Source organism: Glandiceps talaboti, chromosome 13 (genome assembly GCF_964340395.1).
Source record: "Glandiceps talaboti chromosome 13, keGlaTala1.1, whole genome shotgun sequence".
Classification (NCBI taxonomy): Eukaryota; Metazoa; Hemichordata; class Enteropneusta; family Spengelidae; genus Glandiceps; species Glandiceps talaboti.
The window spans coordinates 9,162,520-9,182,956 of NC_135561.1; the positions used below are offsets into that span (position 1 = coordinate 9,162,520).

Consider the following 20,437-nt stretch of genomic DNA (forward strand, 5'->3'; position numbering starts at 1 on the left):
TTACTGCTTATGTACGGTATACTCTTTGCTAGTTTTGACTCCAGTGCGTCTAAATAAAAATGTATGAGTGGATTTACATAGTTTTATTGATAAATTCACCTGACGCCCTAGCCCACACAACAACCTTAAATTGTTCTCCATTTTGACCAGTATGTCATGTACATTATAGTTACTATTCTGGCACACAGCCTAAAATGTTATTAGAAAATATCTGTGGTTACATTAAAAAGTGTACAGCCATATCAACTATTACAATAAATGTTATAGTGCTGAACTGTAAGGCAGTGTAGTATAGATCCAGGCCAAACTCTTCAGCCTTCAATTATTGCTGTGGGTACGTGGAGTCAAGCCCAGGCTGTTGCATAAAATGTGGCCCTCTCCTAATTCCATTTTTTTAAAATATGGCCCTTCCCTAAGAATTGACAAGTAAAAATACCCCCCCCCCCCATCCTTGCCCCCCCCCCCCTGTATTTATACTGAAGACTCTATTTGCCAACATTTGTTAGTTCATGGAGATTGTTTATTTTTGAGACAGATAAATACAAACAAATGGGTGGGTAGTGTCAGTTTTGAGGAGAGAACAGTTAGATAACTCACACTATCAAGCTATTAATACAGACAATTGTTCACAATTGCACACTTTCAACCCCATGTAGTCACAAACAAACAAACAAAAACGTGATTTCGTTTGGCAATATTACCCTTGACTAGACTGTGCACATGTGATCAAAGACTGCACTGCATGCTGTAGTCTCCATAGTAGGTTTGTACAGTAGATGAATAGTGATGTACACGTATGTTGTATTTCAAATCTCTGCCGTACACTCTGATTGTGTAAATAAAGGTTTGTTTGTTGGTTGGTATTACAGGTGTTGGGTCTTTTGCATTAATTCCCACGGAAATCAATATAAATAATAACACTTTTCTTTCCTCCAGATGAGATACTTCTCTTCACAACTTATACGTACGCAATCTCTGTTTTTAACTGAGGTGTACCAAACATCGTATATGTAGGCTAACATGTACTTTTGTTTGTTTCTCGAGATTTAAGATAGAGGAATTTTGGTTGAATGAAATACAAGAAGAATACAGGTCATGATTTAATTGAATAGTATTGATTTCGAAATACTTACTGGAGTTGTCCCTATTATTGTTAATATAAAAGGAATTGTGAACTCAAATTGATTTTTTTTCCAAACTCTGAAATTTTTATCAACAGATGGAAACCATGTAATGGTTAACATTTTATATGAGAATGTATCAGACTGTGTCTTAGGGTATGGAATAGGCCAAATTAATGGAAAAGAAGATAGGTTGAAAAAAATTGAAACTGGGATTTAAACGAAGTGTATCATTAAAAAGCACACCAGCAAGTAAGAAACTTGTGTATAGACATAAGATTATAACCCGTCTTTTCAATTTTGTAACACTTCTATCAGCTTGAGCAGATTCTTGTCTTTATAAGCGGGTTACTTCATAATCTTTGATGTTGGTGAGAGATCTTTCTCCAACGTCTTTGTACGTTCGTTCAGCGTTAAGACCACTAAAAGAATTCTTTCGAGGTGCAACATGTGCGATCGAGCCTCGAGTCTAGCGCCACTAACGGTATAGTATGGAAACCCTAAAGTCCAAACATGGCGGCCGCCAGAGCTCTCTTTAGTTCGGTCGTGGGACAGGTTTCATCTTCGTGCAAAGTCTTAAAACAGGTAAGTAGAGCAAATCTGAATATTCCAATTGAGTAAAGAACCTCTTCACATTATAGAAAGTATACGTAAATTGTTACATAACAATACCTTGCCTGGAACATGGACACACAAGGGAGAGGACGTGTCGAAAATCCAGAGCTACCAAGGACCATGCTTTCTGTTGCAGTCACTGTGTCAGCCATCCCCGACTTCGTCATGCTTGTCAATGTCATGACATAGCACAGTGACACTCCCAATATTATTTATTGTTGTAACGTAAGGTTGCGAGTCCGATGAGCCAAATGAGTCACTTATACCCAATGATGATAAGTTATAAATTTCTTAGTAAAGTCTATATACAATTCAAGCGCTTGGTCCACAGGTACTTGAATCAATATGTATGATTTTTAAAATAAATATGTATATAAATAAGACTTATTTATATACAATACATTTTTTTTTCTACACATTGATTCGAGTACCTGTGGCTTGGTCCATATTTGGAAAAAGAATTCCAATTTGCCCCCCCCCCCCCCCCCCCCCCCAGTCCTGCCTGCATTTTTATGTACCTTTCTCCTCACATTGGGTACACAGGTATGTTATTATCTTCCAACTCACATCAGTTTCAGTTATGTTGTAGTAATACTCGATCCTCACATCATTGAATTAGGTATGTTGCAGTAACCTTTGGCGGATTGGCACTTCAACACCATCACCTATTGCGACAGCAGTACCCAGTAGAACATATTATGCAGATTGGCGTATGTTGAGAGATGTTAAACGAAGACGTCTTGTCAAGCAGTATGCAGTACAAAGACTCCGGATAAACTCACTCAGGAAAAATAATATTTTACCAAGGGAACTTCAAGTAAGTCAGGCTGTCAGATTTTGAGTTTTTGAATATTCTAGTAAGTAAACAGTTCTGTTTTACAGCAACATTGCTAGTTTTATGCCATCGTTGTGGTCGAATGTTTAGTGTGGCCAGCCTGAATTCTGCAAGTTACTGCTTTAAGCCTCACAGCTGCCATTTATTTCAGAATGCTCAAGTCCCTGGACAAGCTTTGAACCATAATTGTGCCCCAGTTAACCCAGTTGTAGAAATAGGGACCTGATAGGACCTGAATGTCTAATCCGAAGAGCTTACATTTGGGCTGCAATGGATTTTATTGCTCCCATGGAGTTGAGATAGTTATTGACTCATTAGGACAATAACGGCTGTGACTGGGGGTAATAATTGTATGCTTCCATGGAATTGAGATAGTTATTGACTCATTGGACTGATAAGGGCTGCGCCAGAGTAATAATTGTATGCTTCCATGGAGTTGAGATAGTTATTGACTCATTGGCACAATAAGGGCTGTGCCAGGGGTAATGATTGTATGCTTCCATGGAGTTGAGACAGTTATTGCGTCATTGGGCCGATAATGGCTGTGCCAGGGGTAATAATTGTATGCTTCCATGGAGTTGAGATAGTTATTACGTCATTGGGCCGATAAGGGCTGTGCCAGGGGTAATAATTGTATGCTTCCATGAAGTTGAGATAGTTATTACATCATTGGGCTGATAAGGGCTGTGCCTGGGTAATAATTGTATGCTTCCATGGAGTTGAGACAGTTATTGCGTCATTGGGCCGATAATGGCTGTGCCAGGGGTAATAATTGTACAGCTCTAAGGTCACAACCTCCATTGTGGAAAACGCTAAATAAATGTGTCCTAATAATGTATTGACAAAGCCATTCATTGTCATATCACATGATTTCATATCTCATATCTTGTTTCAGTAATTCACATTGTCACCTAGGTAACTTAGTATTCTTCCCTCCGTTGACGATTTCTATATATTTTCATCTTTTTTTTTTTTTGCATTTATTTCCAAATCATAAATGCCATACATGTATGTGTAAGTTTGCAATAGATGGTTATTCGTACCATATATGGTCATATGATGTCATTCATACCATACATGGTCATATATTCATCCTAAATTTGAAATTTAAACATACATGCCATATATGGATGCATACCATATATGGTCGTAACAAATAATAAACCTATTTAAACAGTTTTGTTATTGATTTGTTTACACAGGTGTTTGCTGATAAGGAAATACATGCCCTCCCAAGAGATAGTAGCACTGTTAGACTGAGAAGGCGCTGTGCCATTACGTCAAGACCACGAGGTGTAGTCCATAAATGGCGTCTCAGTCGTATACAGTTTCGTATTTTAGCTGATGCCAATTTGATGTCTGGTGTTACTAGAGCAATTTGGTAAACACAGTGTGTGTATTGACATTATTGGTTGTCTTGGAGGTGATGATACGAAGGTACCGAGTCACAGAAACACATCATTGATATGCAGGGCTTAACATCAGTGTTAGTCACATGTCCACAGACTACCGTGGTTTCTATCTGATAGCTTGCCGGGATGACAGTTGACTATTTATAAAACTGAAAATGTAGGAACATGAACAATTTTTAATAAGACAAATATTTCTGATGTATTCCTCAGTTTTCAGTTCAGGAATTATATGGGACTACTGATCACCATCCATCCTTGGGCTACCAGTTTTAGAAAGTGATACCCCACGAAGACTATCAAACAAACAAGTAAATTACAAGCCCTGATAAGATTCATTGCTGTACTTCAAAATTCTACCAGTTATTGTAGACCTTTTCATTCATTTGAGCAGTCTGGTTTTACACTCAGTCAGTTCACTTTTCAGCAGCCTGGACATTTTGTGCAAAGAGATGTGATCTTGACTTGACCTCTTGTATTTGTGTACTGTTGTACTGATTTATACATAGTTTGTGTGTTGTAAGGAGTACAATATTTTACATGTCATAAAATGTAATAAAGCATTGAACTAGTAATTTAAATATCATATGTGTTAATTTCCATATCATGCCATGTAACACTTACAGTACAGTACAATACAATACAATACAATACAATACAATACATTACAGTACAATACAACACAATACAATACAATACAATACAATACAATACATCTTTATTATCCCAAAATGGGCAATTTTTGTACGATTGTAGAAGTATTAAAACAAGTTCACAATATACACTAATATAATATGCATACAATAAATACTGTTTAAAAATCAAGAGACAATCACAAATTAAAACAAAGGCAAATACACTATAGCAATGAAACAATAAGTTACTAATCATTCCAGACACAGTTCAGTAAGGAAATTGATGTAGGAATGAATGAATGTTTAGCTGTTATATATTGTCTTTGGCAATCTATTAGTGCCGATGGGATGGTAAAATTTCGAATTCCCAGAGAAGGAGATGCTGACTGGTGCTTAGTATGGTCGTGGCTTTGCTCAAAACTTGTTTTTCGTACAACTTCATTTATCCATGCCTATTTATGTATGTGTGTGTGTGTGTGTGTGTGTGTGTTTGTTTGTAACACGGTTCATGACTCCTGTGTCTAGACCTGCAGTGATATATGACTGGGTTGACAGATTTGCTCTTGTGAAAATAATATCTTTATAGATAAATAGTAATTCTTACAAAGGTAGAACACAATAAAAACATCGATTTGACAGCATCTGTGACGAGAAGTTATGTCTGCTATAAATGTGAAATATCCAGAGGTATAATGCATGCATACTCGTTCAGAGCGATTTCCAACTGCATTTGAATTCGAAAACTTGAATCCAAGTCCGATGCTAAATCTATACTTAATAATAAGGTCATTTAGGGGAACAAGCCTATCTGTCATAAATGGTTCGTATGATTTGTCATATTTCTGTATCACATCAGTTATCTGTTATCTGTTGGCCAAGTTAGGTCAAATTCGGCAAAATGCCACAAAAAAATTAAATTTGATACAAAATCCTCGAACGTGAGATCTGTCGTCCTCTCCGGGGTCACACTGCGGACGATATACAGCCATTGTTAGCTAGCGATACACTTCCGGTCGTTTCTGGATGATGCAATAGTGTAGCGGTGTGTCACATAGTATAGTAGATTTCGTTCGACACAGAACTACGTTTGAAATATACATGGTCTCAAAAATACACACAACAACACAAAAAAACACGAAATATAGTGATCTATGTGAAAATCTACAAAATAACAAAACTATACAATATAATTCAGGGGTACACCATTTGATATCTAGGGAGGGGGTGGACGATTTTCGAGAGAAAAATTGTCGCACGCCAACACGTGAAGAAAATAATATGCTTCCAGGGTATGAGAAAGTGCGGGAAGAAGCTGCAAATGTCAAATTCCCAGGCTAGGTACACGTGTACCTTGCGCTGCCGTCTATATTGTGCACGTGGTAGGAACCAAATGTTTATACTATTAAGGGAGCCTTCAGTATTTACAGGTGGCGCCGAGGAATCGGTGCGTGGGTCACTTTTACAAACCTGTTCTTAGGGGAGGGTCATATTTTACATTACAATATTTGGGGAGGGTCACATTTTACAATCCGTAGTTTTGTGACCAAATTGAATATTCAATTATTATCAATTTGTTTTGTGTGTTTACATATTGTTTAATAAAACGATGCATTTTGTTGAGTGTACCATCTCACCTTATCACTCACACTGTCCGTGAATGTTGTTGTTAAAATATGATGATGATGATGATGATGATGATGATGATGATGATGATGATGATGATGATGATGATGATGATGATGATGATGATGATACCAGGGAACTGTTATAAGTGACCAGAGTGTGCACAACATTGAAAGCACGTTTTAGATACTAGCGAGATTGTGTATGATTATAAGAAAAAGGTCACAAGCCAGTTTTTTAATGTTTGTTATTGTACAACCATTGCAGGAGTTATATAGAAACGCCTGTGATCAGAACGTCGTTTTATCAGTGGTGTACAATGAAAACTGTCTTTGAGGGTGCCGAAAGAAAGTCTACTTCTTATCACTACCAAACTGACAAAAACTGATAGAAAAATCAACACCGGGTCCCCTAGGTTCACGTGACTCTCTTATCAGTTTGTCTGTGAAAGTTAGTCATGTTGTAACACAAAATTCAATTGTAAGCTCATAGATTAATTTTGAATTTTGCACTAAAAGTCGAATTCTATTGTTAATATGCTTTAATATAGACCATCCATCAATGGCATATGAATTCACCAATTTCACAAAATGTTGTCCACACTCTCTTTCCTGTAGTGACATGGACATTTTCTCCACTACCTTAAAAAACTACCAATGTACTCCTGACCAGTTGTTTGTCACATCCACAGACTTTCAATTCTGGTAATTTGTTGACGACCGAAAGTCTTTATTTAGGCTTTTGCCATATTGAAATAGACGACCGCTACTTTTAAGTTTCATCATTACCGTATTACAGAAAAGTCGGCTGATTGCATATTTAATATGACCTACGTGTCAGATCCCCGATTGGTTTGAAGGTATACCTACATGATAAAGTGTGGAGTAGCAGTCCCGGGTAGCAGTAAGAAAATCATATTTGATGTCCGAATAGCCTTGGTTCAATATTAAAGTCACTCTATGTAAAAAGCTAAACATTAATTAATAAATTGGTAGTCGGCTCGTTCATTACATAGACCTCCTTACATAAAATGATATGGTCAAACGAAAAGTTTTAGCACATAGTCTAACGCGTGCACCTGCAAGCAGGACTAGTATCCTGTCAGAACCAACAGTTGACAGACGACGTGTACGGTTGCCTTTCTATCTATTAGAGTGGCATTGATCCAGTTCTTCTGAAATACTCAAATGACTTCTGTCGTTTCGATTTCAAAATCCGTTCAAGAGATTTTGAAAAGGATCGTACACAAGCGGAGTAGCTAAAATACAAACTCCACGATCACTTATGTTGTAAGTATTCATTGCAGACTTGAATGCCGTGTATATGTTTTGTTGTATATTGTCATGTGTGTTGGCGATTTTTCGCCCAAAACTCAACATATATTTTTTAGGACCTGACAGACTATTACGTTGCATTATATAAGCTTACAGTCGAATGTTATCTTACAACATGACAAACTTTCACAGACACAGACAAACTAATAAATTTAAAGAGTCGTGCGAACCACAGACAAGTACATGTATGTGCATGAACCTACATCAGAGGGGCCTGGTGTTGTTTTTGTATCAATATTTGTCAGTTTGATAGTGATAAGAAGTAGACTTTTTTTCATTCTGAACACAGGCGTTTCTATATAACACCTGCAATGGTAGTATATGTACAAATATTGCTTTCTAATACAGAGTCAAAATCATTTAATTTGTATATATATATATAATGGGAATATTGATTAACGTTCAGTAATCAATATGTCATGGGGAGGGTCAGGTTTTACACAATGGGACAAGGGGAGGATTACTTTTTACGAATGGAGAACGGGGGGGGGGGGTTCATGTTTTTCTTAACAGACCATGTGTGATTTCCTCTGGCCCTCCCCCTGTAAATACTGAAGGCTCCCTAACCGTTGGCAAATGCCGAAAACAAACAAAACTCTACCATTAAATCAAATTTACTACTGAGATTACTGACCTGACTTAGTACCTTGAATACTGTAATATATTTTGGCATTCAATATTATACTTTGAGAATAGTATTTTAGTTTTCTAAATTCAGATTCCACTATTGATCGGGAGAGGGTATTGTTGTCACCTCGATATGTTAGTCAAATTTTTAAAAAATCTCCAGGGGTGGGAGATTAAATTTTTTAACTCCAACTTTCCCTACTTTTGATATGAGGTTCATTCATTTTTACTTTCTTTGAAATAAGCCACATCAATCATGCACGTCTTTTATCGTAAGGTTAATTCATTTTCAAGAATAAAAAGTTTTGTATGTGTGTGTGTGTGTATGTATGTATGTATGTATGTATGTATGTATGTATGTATGTATGTATGTATGTATGTATGTATGTATGTATGTATGTATGTATGTATGTATGTATGTATGTATGTATGTATGTATGTATGTATGTATGTATGTATGTATGTGTGTGTGTGTGTATGTATGTATGTATGTATGTATGCATGTGTGTGTATGTATGTATGTGTGTCTGTGTGTATGTATGTATGTATGTATGTATGTGTGTGTGTGTGTATGTATGTATGTATGTATGTATGTATGTATGTATGTATGTATGTATGTATGTATGTGTGTGTGTGTGTATGTGTGTATGTGTGTATGTGTGTATGTATGTATGTGTGTATGTATGTATGTATGTATGTATGTATGTATGTATGTATGTATGTATGTATGTATGTATGTATGTATGTATGTATGTATGCCCTGTATGTATGTATGTATGTATGTATGTATGTATGTATGTATGTATGTATGTATGTATGTGTGTGTGTGTGTGTGTGTATGTATGTATGTATGTATGTATGTGTGTGTGTGTGCGTTTGTTTGTTTGTTTGTTTGTTTGTTTGTTTGTTTTGTTTGTGTGTCGTTTGACTTGTCGGGGACAAGTATATCCACATACATTTGACCAAATCTGTATATATTATGTTCCATTTCAACACGACAGTTGTTAATTTCTTGCTACGGCCTTACACACAAAAAACTGTGAAGTTGCGATGACGCTCAGTTTAAGAATAGGTAGGGTAGGGTATGTAGATTTTTTAATTAATTTTATTAAAAATAATTAAATTTATATTTTTTTTTCACATGTGAGTGTCTCGTCAAGATATTTAAGTTTTCCGTTGTTTTCCATATGGGTGATGCTGTGGGATACATACATGGGCGATAGTTTGGAATGTACAAATAAAGCTTCGACCTCCATGGTATAATAATCGAACACAAAAATGTTTTTTATCGACCAATGAGGATCTCCTCCACACAAGTTTATATCGTAACAGAATACCAATAGGTCAAATAGAATACAACTAAATTGTGATTATGTAAATATATTCACATATGATATGTCAAGAATGCAAGTACAATGTATAGAAATGACAATGGCAATTATTTGCCAACTAACAAAGCTGCATGTAGCATTGGGTTTTTTTATTTCTGAGTTTTTTAACATTCCGTGGATTGGAACCAGACTTTGAGTACAATCCCAGGAATGATAATAATCTCAGAAACAACAAAACGTGGCAATTATTGCACAGCTACTATCAAAGATGTTGACTTTTATCATTCATGCACTGGTGGGGTAGGTGGATTTTTTATTTTGTATATATATATATCATCAGTTGTCTGATGATCGCACTATGCGTGAAACTCCGAGTTACAACGTACCAAGAAAGTGTTCCAGAACTACCAAAACTATATTACGCTCTGCCACTGCGGTATAGAGCACTGTCTTAGCAGATTGATACTCACCGAGTTATACATATATATATATTCATATGTGAGTGTCTAGTTCAGATAGTTATGTATCTGTAGATTTCCATATGGTCTCTGTGTTATTTCGTTTCTTCTCATCAGATGTACAGCCATTTGAAGAACAGTTTTATATCGTCTTTTTAAGATGATGCCCGTTTCCACATCCACCATTTCTTGCGAAACGTCACAGTTTTTATGATTTTATCACTTTTTCTCGAATACGAAAAAAAAAAAGTTTAGGGTCGGCGTGAAAATCTAGGGGGGGTGGGTGGGCAGGTATAAACCGGAACCAAACATATTTTAGGTGTAAGTATCGACGATGTTGCTTTACATTATATAACATATAGCGTGTCTAGTCATATGAAAGAACAGCCTTATTTCTCGTGACCCGACCAACCCCGTTCTTCAATCTTGTGAACTTTAAAAAAAAAATCTACGCCCTATAATTTATATGACAGGATTAGAATAAAAAAAATACTACAGTATGTCATCATGTCTATGACCATATGATGAGTATATTTAGAAACATATACATGTAGTATATTATTTCAAGAGTATACAGGCCAGTAGATACAGTCACGTTATCCACGAATATCAAATGACATTTAACTCATGTATATTTGTTTATTTGATTATTTTTTGGTTCATTTGTTTGTTTGTAATATTGTTCCTTGGCTCCCTGTGCCCTAACTAGCCAAAACTTGGACCAGCATCTCCACCCAAAACCCCCGGATTTCAGTTGTTTAAATACATAAATGATATCCTATCTGAGGTATAAACTACCCTTTTCTTTATCCCTCTTCATCAATTCCATGAACTTGTATCTTGTTTTCTGTTATTTGCGAAAAAAAGCCAAAGTTTTCTAGTTGAGAACATACCTGGTCAAATCAGTCACAGTTTAGAGTCTAACTTAAAAAAAACAGAGGAAATGACTTCAGACCAGTGGGACGCCGGGAAGCGATAGATCTATGTTATAGGCACACTTAGTCAGCAGGACTTAATCTTCAATTTTAATTTGGGACCGGAGATGTAGCATCACCACATGATGTCTGCTTGTTTGAGGTGTTCCCTTGAAAATGTCGGAGGTCATTTCTTACGAAATATAAAATATCAAAAATATGTTTCGCATGTTAATTATATTATCATGTTAATTAATTATATTGTTGACCAGGTACTCATGTTTATGTACCAATGACTGTATTTGATAACAAAAGGACGAATGTATTCAAGTACTTGTCACCATTTTAATACCTAATGTCTCGACATTGTATCACGCCATAGAGTAATTGCATATGGTTTGCAAGATCTCAGAGTGGATTGTCATGTTTGTTGTATATGAATATGTTTTGCACGTTAATTATATATATCATGGTAATTATTTTAACAGCTGTTTACCACGTATGTTTATGCATAGACTGCCTATGGTTTATGTAATAAAGAAAGTGTATTTAATAATGAAAGGAAGGTATTCAAGTACTTGTCCATTTCAATACATAATGGCTAGACATTGTATAATGCCGTAGAGTAATGGATAACCACATTACTTACATACAGGGATTTTTGACGAAAAAAATAATTATGTATACCCATGTTCAACGTATGTTCTTCAGACACATCAAGTATATTTATTTATTTATTTATTTATTTATTTATTTATTTATTTATTTATTATTCATTCATTCATTCATTCATTCATTCGGACTGTATGTGTTTATTTACTTTTTACTTTTGTAAATTCTTTTTTTTTATATTTTGGGTTACTAAACATTTTTCGTTTGACTTGTTATTTTCTTTCGTGGTTTGCAAAAAAACCAAACAAACAAAAACAAACAAACAAACAGAGGGCTGAGACGAAGCGGAACCGCTAGAGTTACGGTACGGCAGTTAATTTTTTACTTGCCCTGGGATTTAATATAGCCTAAGTCATGTATTACGTATTGCATAGGTCCACAAATTCAAAGATCAAAATATCACTTACGTCAACTTTTTTATTTTTTAAAAATTAATTTACGATTTGTATAAGTATCTGGTTTTCACGGATAAGAGTCAAATGCCACATTTGATTCTAGTTTTAAAATATCAGGACATTGCGCAACTAGGCTAGGGGTTCTTTGGATTCGGACCTGACGTCATTGTTCAGACCCCTCTAGCAGAAGTATATATACCACGTGACGTACAAACAACCAGTCTCTTCTTACTCGTGGCGGAAAGGTGGTAAGTATGGCGAATGTTACAGTCATTTGAAATCGGGTTCATCTAATTATTTGTAAGCACTATACAGTTTTAATTCGTATTGTAGTGATAAAATATTGTATAGAGATGATGGCCAACTAAAATTTGTTGCGAATTTTCGCCGTGATAGACATAATTTAAGCTTTTAAACTGGCGAGGATGAAAGCGGAAAATGCGCTGTGTCACCTAATGGCATGCGGACGCCCTTAGAAGTATTTCAGGCATTTGCCTATAGAAGACACGATTTGACCATTTTCTACTAGCCGAATGTTGTTAGTTTACCGCTTAGTATGTTCATTATGTTGAATAATTTTAACATGTATTGCGGAAATTGTTCATGGGGGAAAGCCGACTACGTATCCACCCATTCATACTCGAAGTGGCCATACTGTTGAAACTTGCCCCGATCGGTTTAGTCAGTTACCAAGGGCATTTGTTAGACCGGTATTGCACAACACTTTGGTGGGCAAAGATTTCACAACGAAGTTAAACCGACACGTAGGCAGTGATAAAGTACATCAGTTCAACCGGTATTTGTAAAAAGTCAAAAACTGATCTCGGCTTTCAATTTTGACGCGTTCGGGGATAGTACGACAGTAATCATCGTTACGAGAAGCTAGTGAAAGTCGCTTCGAAACATACGTACTTATTTTACACGAGGAATTACACATATGAATTATTCAGGGTGTTTTTTTTAAGGCAATAGGCTGTAGACTTATCTTATCGAGTTTCTATCGTCATACGTGTAATATACGTACTAGTAGAAATGCCGGCGAAACAACTATGGCGTTTCACTTTGAAGACGCCACGTGTTACCCTAACGCGACTGAGGCAGAAGCAGGCGATTTGATATTCATTGGACATTTTGGGGCCAAACAAAGGTTTTCAACACTAAGTTATTATTGTCCAGATTACTTGAAATCTTAATATCTTTCTTAAACTAAAGTGTAACCCAATTCAGTCGTTATTTTATTGAAATCCTTTTTTTTAACACAAGTACTAACATTCATAAAAGATAAAGTTTGTGAAATATTGTACGGAGTGAGAACTAGTTGTAAAAGTATGAAGATTTGTATGATAAGGAAGCGGTGTTAAGGCACATGAGCAGTTTTGTGGTCTTTTTGGATATTGGTGAAAATGATTAACAGTTCCAGAGGGTAACAGGAAGTGAATTGAATGACAAACTACCTCCTTTCATTTTGCCCACAAGAGATGACTCACAAAGGAACTCGCCATTGATCTCAATATTTAACACAGGGCTAGAAAACCAGCAACTTGTAGTGTCAAATCAACTGCCTCTAAAATGAACCCATGTATAAAATAAAAATGCGAGGGGCCATAAATTGTACTCTAGTCTCTAGGTGATTTTCAACAGCTCACAATAATGAGATGTGTTCTCAAGGTAAAGAATTAAAATCTGGTACAGCCTTGCAAGTTGTGTGTTAGTAATAAAAGTTGGGTCTACCATGTTGAATTTGGTTCATTTGCATGAAGTTTGGGTTAATGGGGGGGGGGGGGGGGGGGTCCATTTTAAAAGTAACTTGCCCATTGTTAATTGTCTTCACTTGCTGATGACCCATGACCTGGGAAGGTGACTTGTTAGGGAGGTGAGACTGAAGCAGCTGTTATTTCAGAAAAAGAAAGAAGTTATCTGTGATGCATGTATGCACTTGGCAGTAAAGATTTCCCATGATCATGGTCACAATTACAATTCAGTGTAAGATATTCATAGCTTGGTGTACTTTTAAGTAAATTATCATAGCTTGTTGGGTTTTCACAATTCTGTTTAAATTGTAACAATTTGTTGAGAAAACAAAGCATTTCAAGACCAAGCCAATTGCCTTTGTAGTAAAGGTAAAAAGGCAATTGTCCTGCTAATAAGGTCCAACTCCTTTTATTCCCCCTATTGTAAATTGAAAAACATATCTTCTGAATAAAGAAAAGGGATGGAAAATTAGACCAAGGAAAGTGATTTCATGAAACACTTAAAAGTAAAATATTTGAATGTAAAAAAATTAGATTCAAGAAAATTGAATATGTTGTTAGTTATATAACACTGTCCCAGCATATAGGAACTGCAAATTTTGAAACCTGTTCACGCAAGTGCGAAGAGATTGTCTAATTCTGCGTTCTCTGAATGGTCATTATGTTCATTGAATTTATTCAGGGCAGTAACTAGGTAAAATGTGTATTTTCCGTGAATCTTACAGCCCAGCACCACCCCCCCCCCCCATTAAATTATGGTAAATGGTTTGGAAGCATATACAAGTTTTGCCAAATTTTCACTTTTCTGTTAAAGATTAATTGAAAAAGGAGTAATCCCACAAAAATCACACTTCTAATTGTATTTCTACTTCTTGGCCAACAGTACTGACTGGATTTTTTTGAATTTTCTTTTCCTGTTGCAGTCAAGTCAGCTTTTACAGAACATCACTTGTGACCCTTGTTCAATCCAAGCAAAATGGCAAAGGAAAAAGTCCACATAAACATCGTAGTCATCGGTCATGTAGACTCTGGCAAGTCTACATCAACTGGCCATCTCATTTACAAGTGTGGTGGTATCGACAAAAGAGCCATAGAGAAATTCGAAAAGGAAGCCCAAGAAGTAAGTTGTAAATGCATTACTGTACGAGCATCAGTTTTCTTTTCTGAGTAATCTAACATTTTGCACAACCAAGTGTCTTATAAACTGCCTGGAGCATACTAGGTAGAATTTTTTTTTCTTATCTAGTTTGAAGTGTTCTGAGTATTTCACAACCAATTGTCTTGTGAAGTGCACCTGTACATGATAATATAGCTTTAGTTATGTTATATGTTACATTGGAGTTCCAATGAAGTCCAGACAACAAATTGACAATGACGTAGTTGTTCCAAAGATCAGGCGAGAAGAATGTCTTTTTCAAGTGTTAAGCTGAAATTGTCAACTTTTCATATTCAACAATAAACACAATTACAATATGTGGATGAGCAAAGTTTTAAAAGTTTATTTTTCATCTCGACAGATGGGAAAAGGATCTTTCAAATATGCCTGGGTGTTGGACAAGCTTAAAGCTGAGAGAGAGCGTGGTATCACCATTGATATTGCTTTGTGGAAGTTTGAAACTGAAAAGTACTACGTCACCGTCATTGATGCCCCAGGCCATCGTGATTTCATCAAAAACATGATCACTGGCACATCTCAAGTAAGTTTATAACTTTTTAGTGAAATCTGTGCAAGTATGTGCCGTGTCATCTCGGTGTGAATTTAATTTCTATGCTGGTACTAAGATTTAGCAAAGTGAACTGTTTCAGCCACAATTACCTATTGATTTCCATTAGTAAGGCTACCACAGACTAAAAATTCGGTGATCCAGATGTGTGATATTTAGCATTCTTTTGTACTACTAGTTTCAAGCCCGGACTATTCTAAGAAACTCGTTAGCCATGTTATGCATGGAAGCAATTGGGATGGGGGGGGGGGGGGGGGGATATGTTGAATACCTCTTGGGTTATTGGTAGCTACTAGGCTGACAGGCCGTTAAGTAAAGGTTAAAATCCTGTTCCGGTCAAGTCCGTGAAAAAAGATAATGGCTGTGAAAGGATTTGGGATAACCCTAGACATCTGATTGATGGCTTGTGCTAAACCAAAGATTCATTTTCATTTCATTTTCTGTAACGGAGATCATATTTTGCCAAATTCTGTGCAGTGAAATACATCGTTTCACATTTTTGCTATCACAATGGTAGCAATAGTTGATGGTTTACATTGTTGTTCTACTTAAAAGTATCAAGATACTGAAAATCTGGACATATTTGCTAGAGGCTGGTTTTTTTTCCACTTACCTGGAAAATGCCCAAAATGTAAATAAGTAGTGATGACTGAAAGCCTTGGTGTATATTAACACAATGTACCAGTCTGGTAATTAGTGAAAAGTAGCCCAAGAAGTAGGTGTAGACCATGAAATAGTAACATTTACTAGTACTGGTGAAAATAATCTAGGTTACAGTACATAGTACTGAGAAACTACATTCTTGGTTGGCAACTCCAATGTGTAGATTGGTTGGTCATAGGCTGACCCTGGTGGAGATGGCATTCCAACTCCCCTTTCCTATCATAGTCATTGACATCGTGTTATCTGTCCTATTTGTAACTTTATATTTAGTAGAAGTGGTAATGTTGCAAGTGTGCTTTACGAAGTTTTATTTTCAGTCATGGGTCCCTATCAGTGCTGCCATTTTAAACTACTGTCAGTGCCTAATTTGGGTTTTGAGATTTCTTGGGAACATGCAAGAAAATGTATACCATGCATTAGCCAAAAATATGGAACTGGTATCCTTGTTGTTCTACGTCATGACAAAGATTGTTTACATCATTAATTCTGCTGTTTGAAATACGAGTCAAAACGTTCAAACTTGGCATTACTTCCCCTTGATTTTTTAGCACAACTGTAGTGCTATAGAGATCGCCCGGCGTCTGTGTGTGGATGTGTGTGTGTGTGTGTGTGTGTGTGTGTGTGTGTGTGTGTGTGTGTGTGTAAACAACTTAAAGTCAAAAACCGCTGAACTGATTGCCATGATATTTGGTGGGTCCATTACCTTGGGTGTCTTGTTGGGAAATTGTTCAAATCAAAATGATCGCATCACAGGTGTGTGATTTGGGTAAAAAAATGTGATTTTTGGTCAAAAAAACTTTAACTCGGAAACTACTGGGCAGATTAGTGCGAAATTTGGTGGGAAGATTCTTAAGGAGTGTATAGTAAGATTTGTTCATGACATGATGATTCCATCAGTGATATGCAAATTAGGGCTAAAAATGTCTTTTTGGTTAAAAATCTATAATCTGCAAAGATAATATCAGGAATTCATACACAAGTGAACAACAACATTAAAAAATGTATGCAAATATATCTAACAACATGACCACGTGGTGCCCATAGGAACAGATAGCAACATGGTTGGATAGGCAACTGGATAGTCATTCAACAAATGAACACTTCTTGTTAGCATGGACTACCATATGGATAAACATTTAAAAAAAACTGTATTGTTCTGCTACAACGCCATTGGCGGTATTTTTCTTTGATATTACTGGCAACGGGTATAGTTAAGTTAATTTTAAAAATTGATCATTGGTTTGCAGGCTGACTGTGCTGTACTCATTGTTGCTGCTGGTACTGGTGAATTTGAAGCTGGTATTTCAAAGAATGGACAAACTCGTGAACACGCTCTGCTAGCTTACACCTTGGGAGTAAAACAGCTGATTGTTGGTGTCAACAAAATGGACAGCACCGAACCACCATACAGCGAAGCCCGATTCACTGAAATCACCAAGGAAGTATCACAGTACATCAAAAAGATTGGCTACAATGCCAAGGCTGTGGCTTTTGTTCCTATCTCAGGATGGCATGGAGATAACATGCTTGAACCTTCAGCTAAGGTACGTCTTTATATTTGTTGTATTTTTGTTGTGGTTAATTTTTGTATTTGTGTTATCACTTGATGTCCAAGTTCCGACCATGATGGGGGGGGGTTATCTGAGAAAGTACAAGTTGCGGAAAATTGAATTAACTATAGTGAACGTGGGTTTTTAGGTGGCCAAATCATTCAATAATCTCTGCTCTTCTCAACAGATGACATGGTTCAAGGGATGGGCTATTGAACGTAAGGAAGGTAATGCGACTGGAAAGACTTTGTTCAATGCACTAGATGCTATCCTTCCACCAAAACGACCTACTGACAAACCCTTAAGATTGCCATTACAGGATGTATACAAAATAGGAGGTAGGTGTCTTCTAGGATTCATTTTGATTTTCATTTTTTTCTCTTTCTTTTTTAATCACAATCAGACCCACTATAAAAGTTTGATTTTTTTCAGATAACATATAACTAATATTGTCGCTTAATTTGGAGTGACAGTGAACTAGAATGAAAACAACTCGCGTAAGCTAGACGAGGCATGCCTCGGCCATAAAGGCGTGCGGGTGAAGTTATATGACAGAACCCCATGGCCTCACAATTGACGGTAGGGCATACAGAAGTTATTTTCACGGGTGATTTGGTTTATTCTGCTGTATTTTCACTCGCTATCGCTCGTGAAAATACGTGGCAGAATAAACCGAATCACTCGTGAAAATAACTTCTGTATGCCATGACGATGTTATGTCTACTACAAGTTGAATGTTGTTGACAATTAAGCTTGTGGACAGTGTTTTTGGTAAATTTGTTAGAAAAGGGCTGGATGTTTTGATATTGAAGCCCAGCTTTGGTATAATGTAGTGTAATGTCATATCTGGTTCTTCCTTCAGGTATTGGAACTGTCCCAGTTGGACGTGTGGAAACCGGCATTCTAAAACCAGGTGTAGTTGTGACCATTTCTCCCGCCAACATTACCACTGAAGTCAAGTCAGTAGAAATGCACCACGAAGCTCTTCCTGAGGCTCTGCCAGGAGACAATGTTGGCTTCAACGTGAAGAACGTGTCAGTAAAAGAAATCCGTCGTGGTATGGTTGCTGGCGATTCCAAGAACGACCCCCCCAAGGAGACCAAGAACTTCACAGCCCAGGTTGGTAATGGATACTATGTCATAGCAGTGTGTAAAAAGTCGTGTTTACAACACTGTGAAGTACTAATAGGGAACTCGCAATCCAAACTGAGCATGCTCAGACACAAAGGATTATGGAATTATCTGTGGTTATCGTAGTACCTAATTAGTAGCTACCGATAAAATAAACCTCCCACAATGGTCAGGGCAACTATGAATTGATCATTTGTGGTTAAAAACAATGCAACATTATTGTTTACAATACTAATTGATCAGTATTTATTATCACATTTCCCATGATTCAACATGGAGGGTTTGCAAGTTCCCTATTGATTCATATACACATGGCTGCAGTACTTAGCAGGATGTTAACAAAAATATACACACTGAGCATGTGGTATTCAAGTCTGTACCCTTAACGTTAACAAATGGCTTGAAAACCTTGCCCCTGTTAAAGATTGCATCTCTTGTGCCATTGGTCAAGTGTTAATGCAAGAGAAATTTGTGTGTGACCAGCAGTAGCTAGTTTTAATTCTCCATCACTGATAAAGTGATGTTGTGATCTTGAATGATTTAATTTAAAGACAAAAATAGTTGTATTGCATAAAAGTTCAGCATTGTTAAGCCATGTGGATGCCAGAGTCACAGCCCTTTTTTGTTACAAGTATATGATGGCATCTCAAATGTTGTGAAATTGTGGAAGTTTGATGATAATTTAGTGGCTTTGCCAAGCACAGGTATGTTACAAATAAAGTCGCCAAATATGACCATCAAAATTGAGACTAAACTTTTTCATTTGATTTGGATATGATAAACATGGTGGCACAAAAAGAAAACGAAATTAAGTGGGATGTTTTTATATGCTGTATTATCTTTATAATAGTTTTGAAAAATTGTATTTACTACTTTTTCCTCAATTCTAGGTGATCGTGCTCAACCACCCTGGTGAGATCCATGCTGGCTACAGTCCTGTTTTGGATTGCCACACAGCTCATATTGCTTGCAAATTCAGCGAGCTGAAAGAGAAAATTGACCGTCGTTCTGGCAAGAAACTTGAAGATAGCCCCAAAATGGTGAAAAGTGGAGATGCTGCTATTGTCGTTATGAAACCTTCCAAACCAATGTGTGTGGAAGCTTTTTCAGAGTATCCACCTCTGGGTCGTTTTGCTGTTCGTGACATGAAGCAGACTGTTGCTGTCGGAGTCATCAAGAGTGTAGAAAAGTCCGAAGGTGGTAGTGGTAAAATGACCAAGTCTGCTCAGAAGGCTACCAAGAAGAAGTGATGGCAGCTTTCACCTTGTAGTGTCTCTGGTGTTGCAACCAAAGAAAAGAAGCAGAAGAAAAAACATGTCTCAAATACAATGAAATGCGCTCACAAACAAATGTGCAAAAAGAGTTTCAAATCATACGTTAGGTTTATCGTCTTCTTTTTAGCTACCTGGATTTTAACCAGTAAACAACACTGGAAACATTTTCGTCGGAAAAAGCTGTCACTTGTGTTATCTGTCACCAATGTAAGCCACTTGGGACAATATATACATTATCTATGTTTTATGTCAACAAAACAGAAATAAACCAAGGAGAAAAAAATCAGAAAGTAGAAAGAAAAAAAGAGAACCAAATTGGCTACGTGTCATTTACTTTGTAAGAAATAAATATGGCAAAACATAACCTGAAATTTA

At 36.6% G+C, this 20,437-nt stretch overlaps 2 protein-coding genes across 4 annotated transcripts in view; both read left to right on the forward strand.

Moving 5' to 3' along the window:
* Positions 1-20,437, forward strand: part of LOC144444175 (elongation factor 1-alpha) — a 322,176-nt gene extending 301,739 nt beyond the window's left edge. For 2 of the 3 annotated variants that reach the window (XM_078133587.1, XM_078133589.1), the window contains exons 2-7: positions 14,643-14,840; positions 15,238-15,417; positions 17,355-17,651; positions 17,845-17,995; positions 18,520-18,776; positions 19,679-20,437. In XM_078133587.1, coding sequence (XP_077989713.1) covers positions 14,697-14,840; positions 15,238-15,417; positions 17,355-17,651; positions 17,845-17,995; positions 18,520-18,776; positions 19,679-20,038 — 1,389 coding nt within the window. In that variant the 5' untranslated portion in view covers positions 14,643-14,696 and the 3' untranslated portion in view covers positions 20,039-20,437. Of the gene's footprint in view, positions 1-12,141; positions 12,218-14,642; positions 14,841-15,237; positions 15,418-17,354; positions 17,652-17,844; positions 17,996-18,519; positions 18,777-19,678 lie in introns of those variants that run through there. The other variant, XM_078133588.1, reaches the window with a different exon arrangement.
* On the forward strand, positions 1,611-4,537 carry LOC144444829 (small ribosomal subunit protein uS14m-like). The gene is made up of 3 exons (XM_078134374.1): positions 1,611-1,706; positions 2,356-2,553; positions 3,774-4,537. The coding sequence occupies exons 1-3, from the start codon at positions 1,635-1,637 to the stop codon at positions 3,954-3,956; spliced, it is 453 nt and encodes a 150-aa protein (XP_077990500.1). The 5' UTR covers positions 1,611-1,634; the 3' UTR covers positions 3,957-4,537.

What these genes read in the sequence shown, in the direction of transcription:
- LOC144444829 (XM_078134374.1), top strand. Translation starts at nt 1,635, where the DNA reads ATGGCGGCCGCCAGAGCTCTCTTTAGTTCGGTCGTGGGACAGGTTTCA. An exon ending in CGTGCAAAGTCTTAAAACAG is followed by an intron (nt 1,707 to 2,355) that starts GTAAGTAGAGCA and finishes TCATTGAATTAG; the next exon opens with GTATGTTGCAGTAACCTTTG. An exon ending in TTTTACCAAGGGAACTTCAA is followed by an intron (nt 2,554 to 3,773) that starts GTAAGTCAGGCT and finishes TTGTTTACACAG; the next exon opens with GTGTTTGCTGATAAGGAAAT.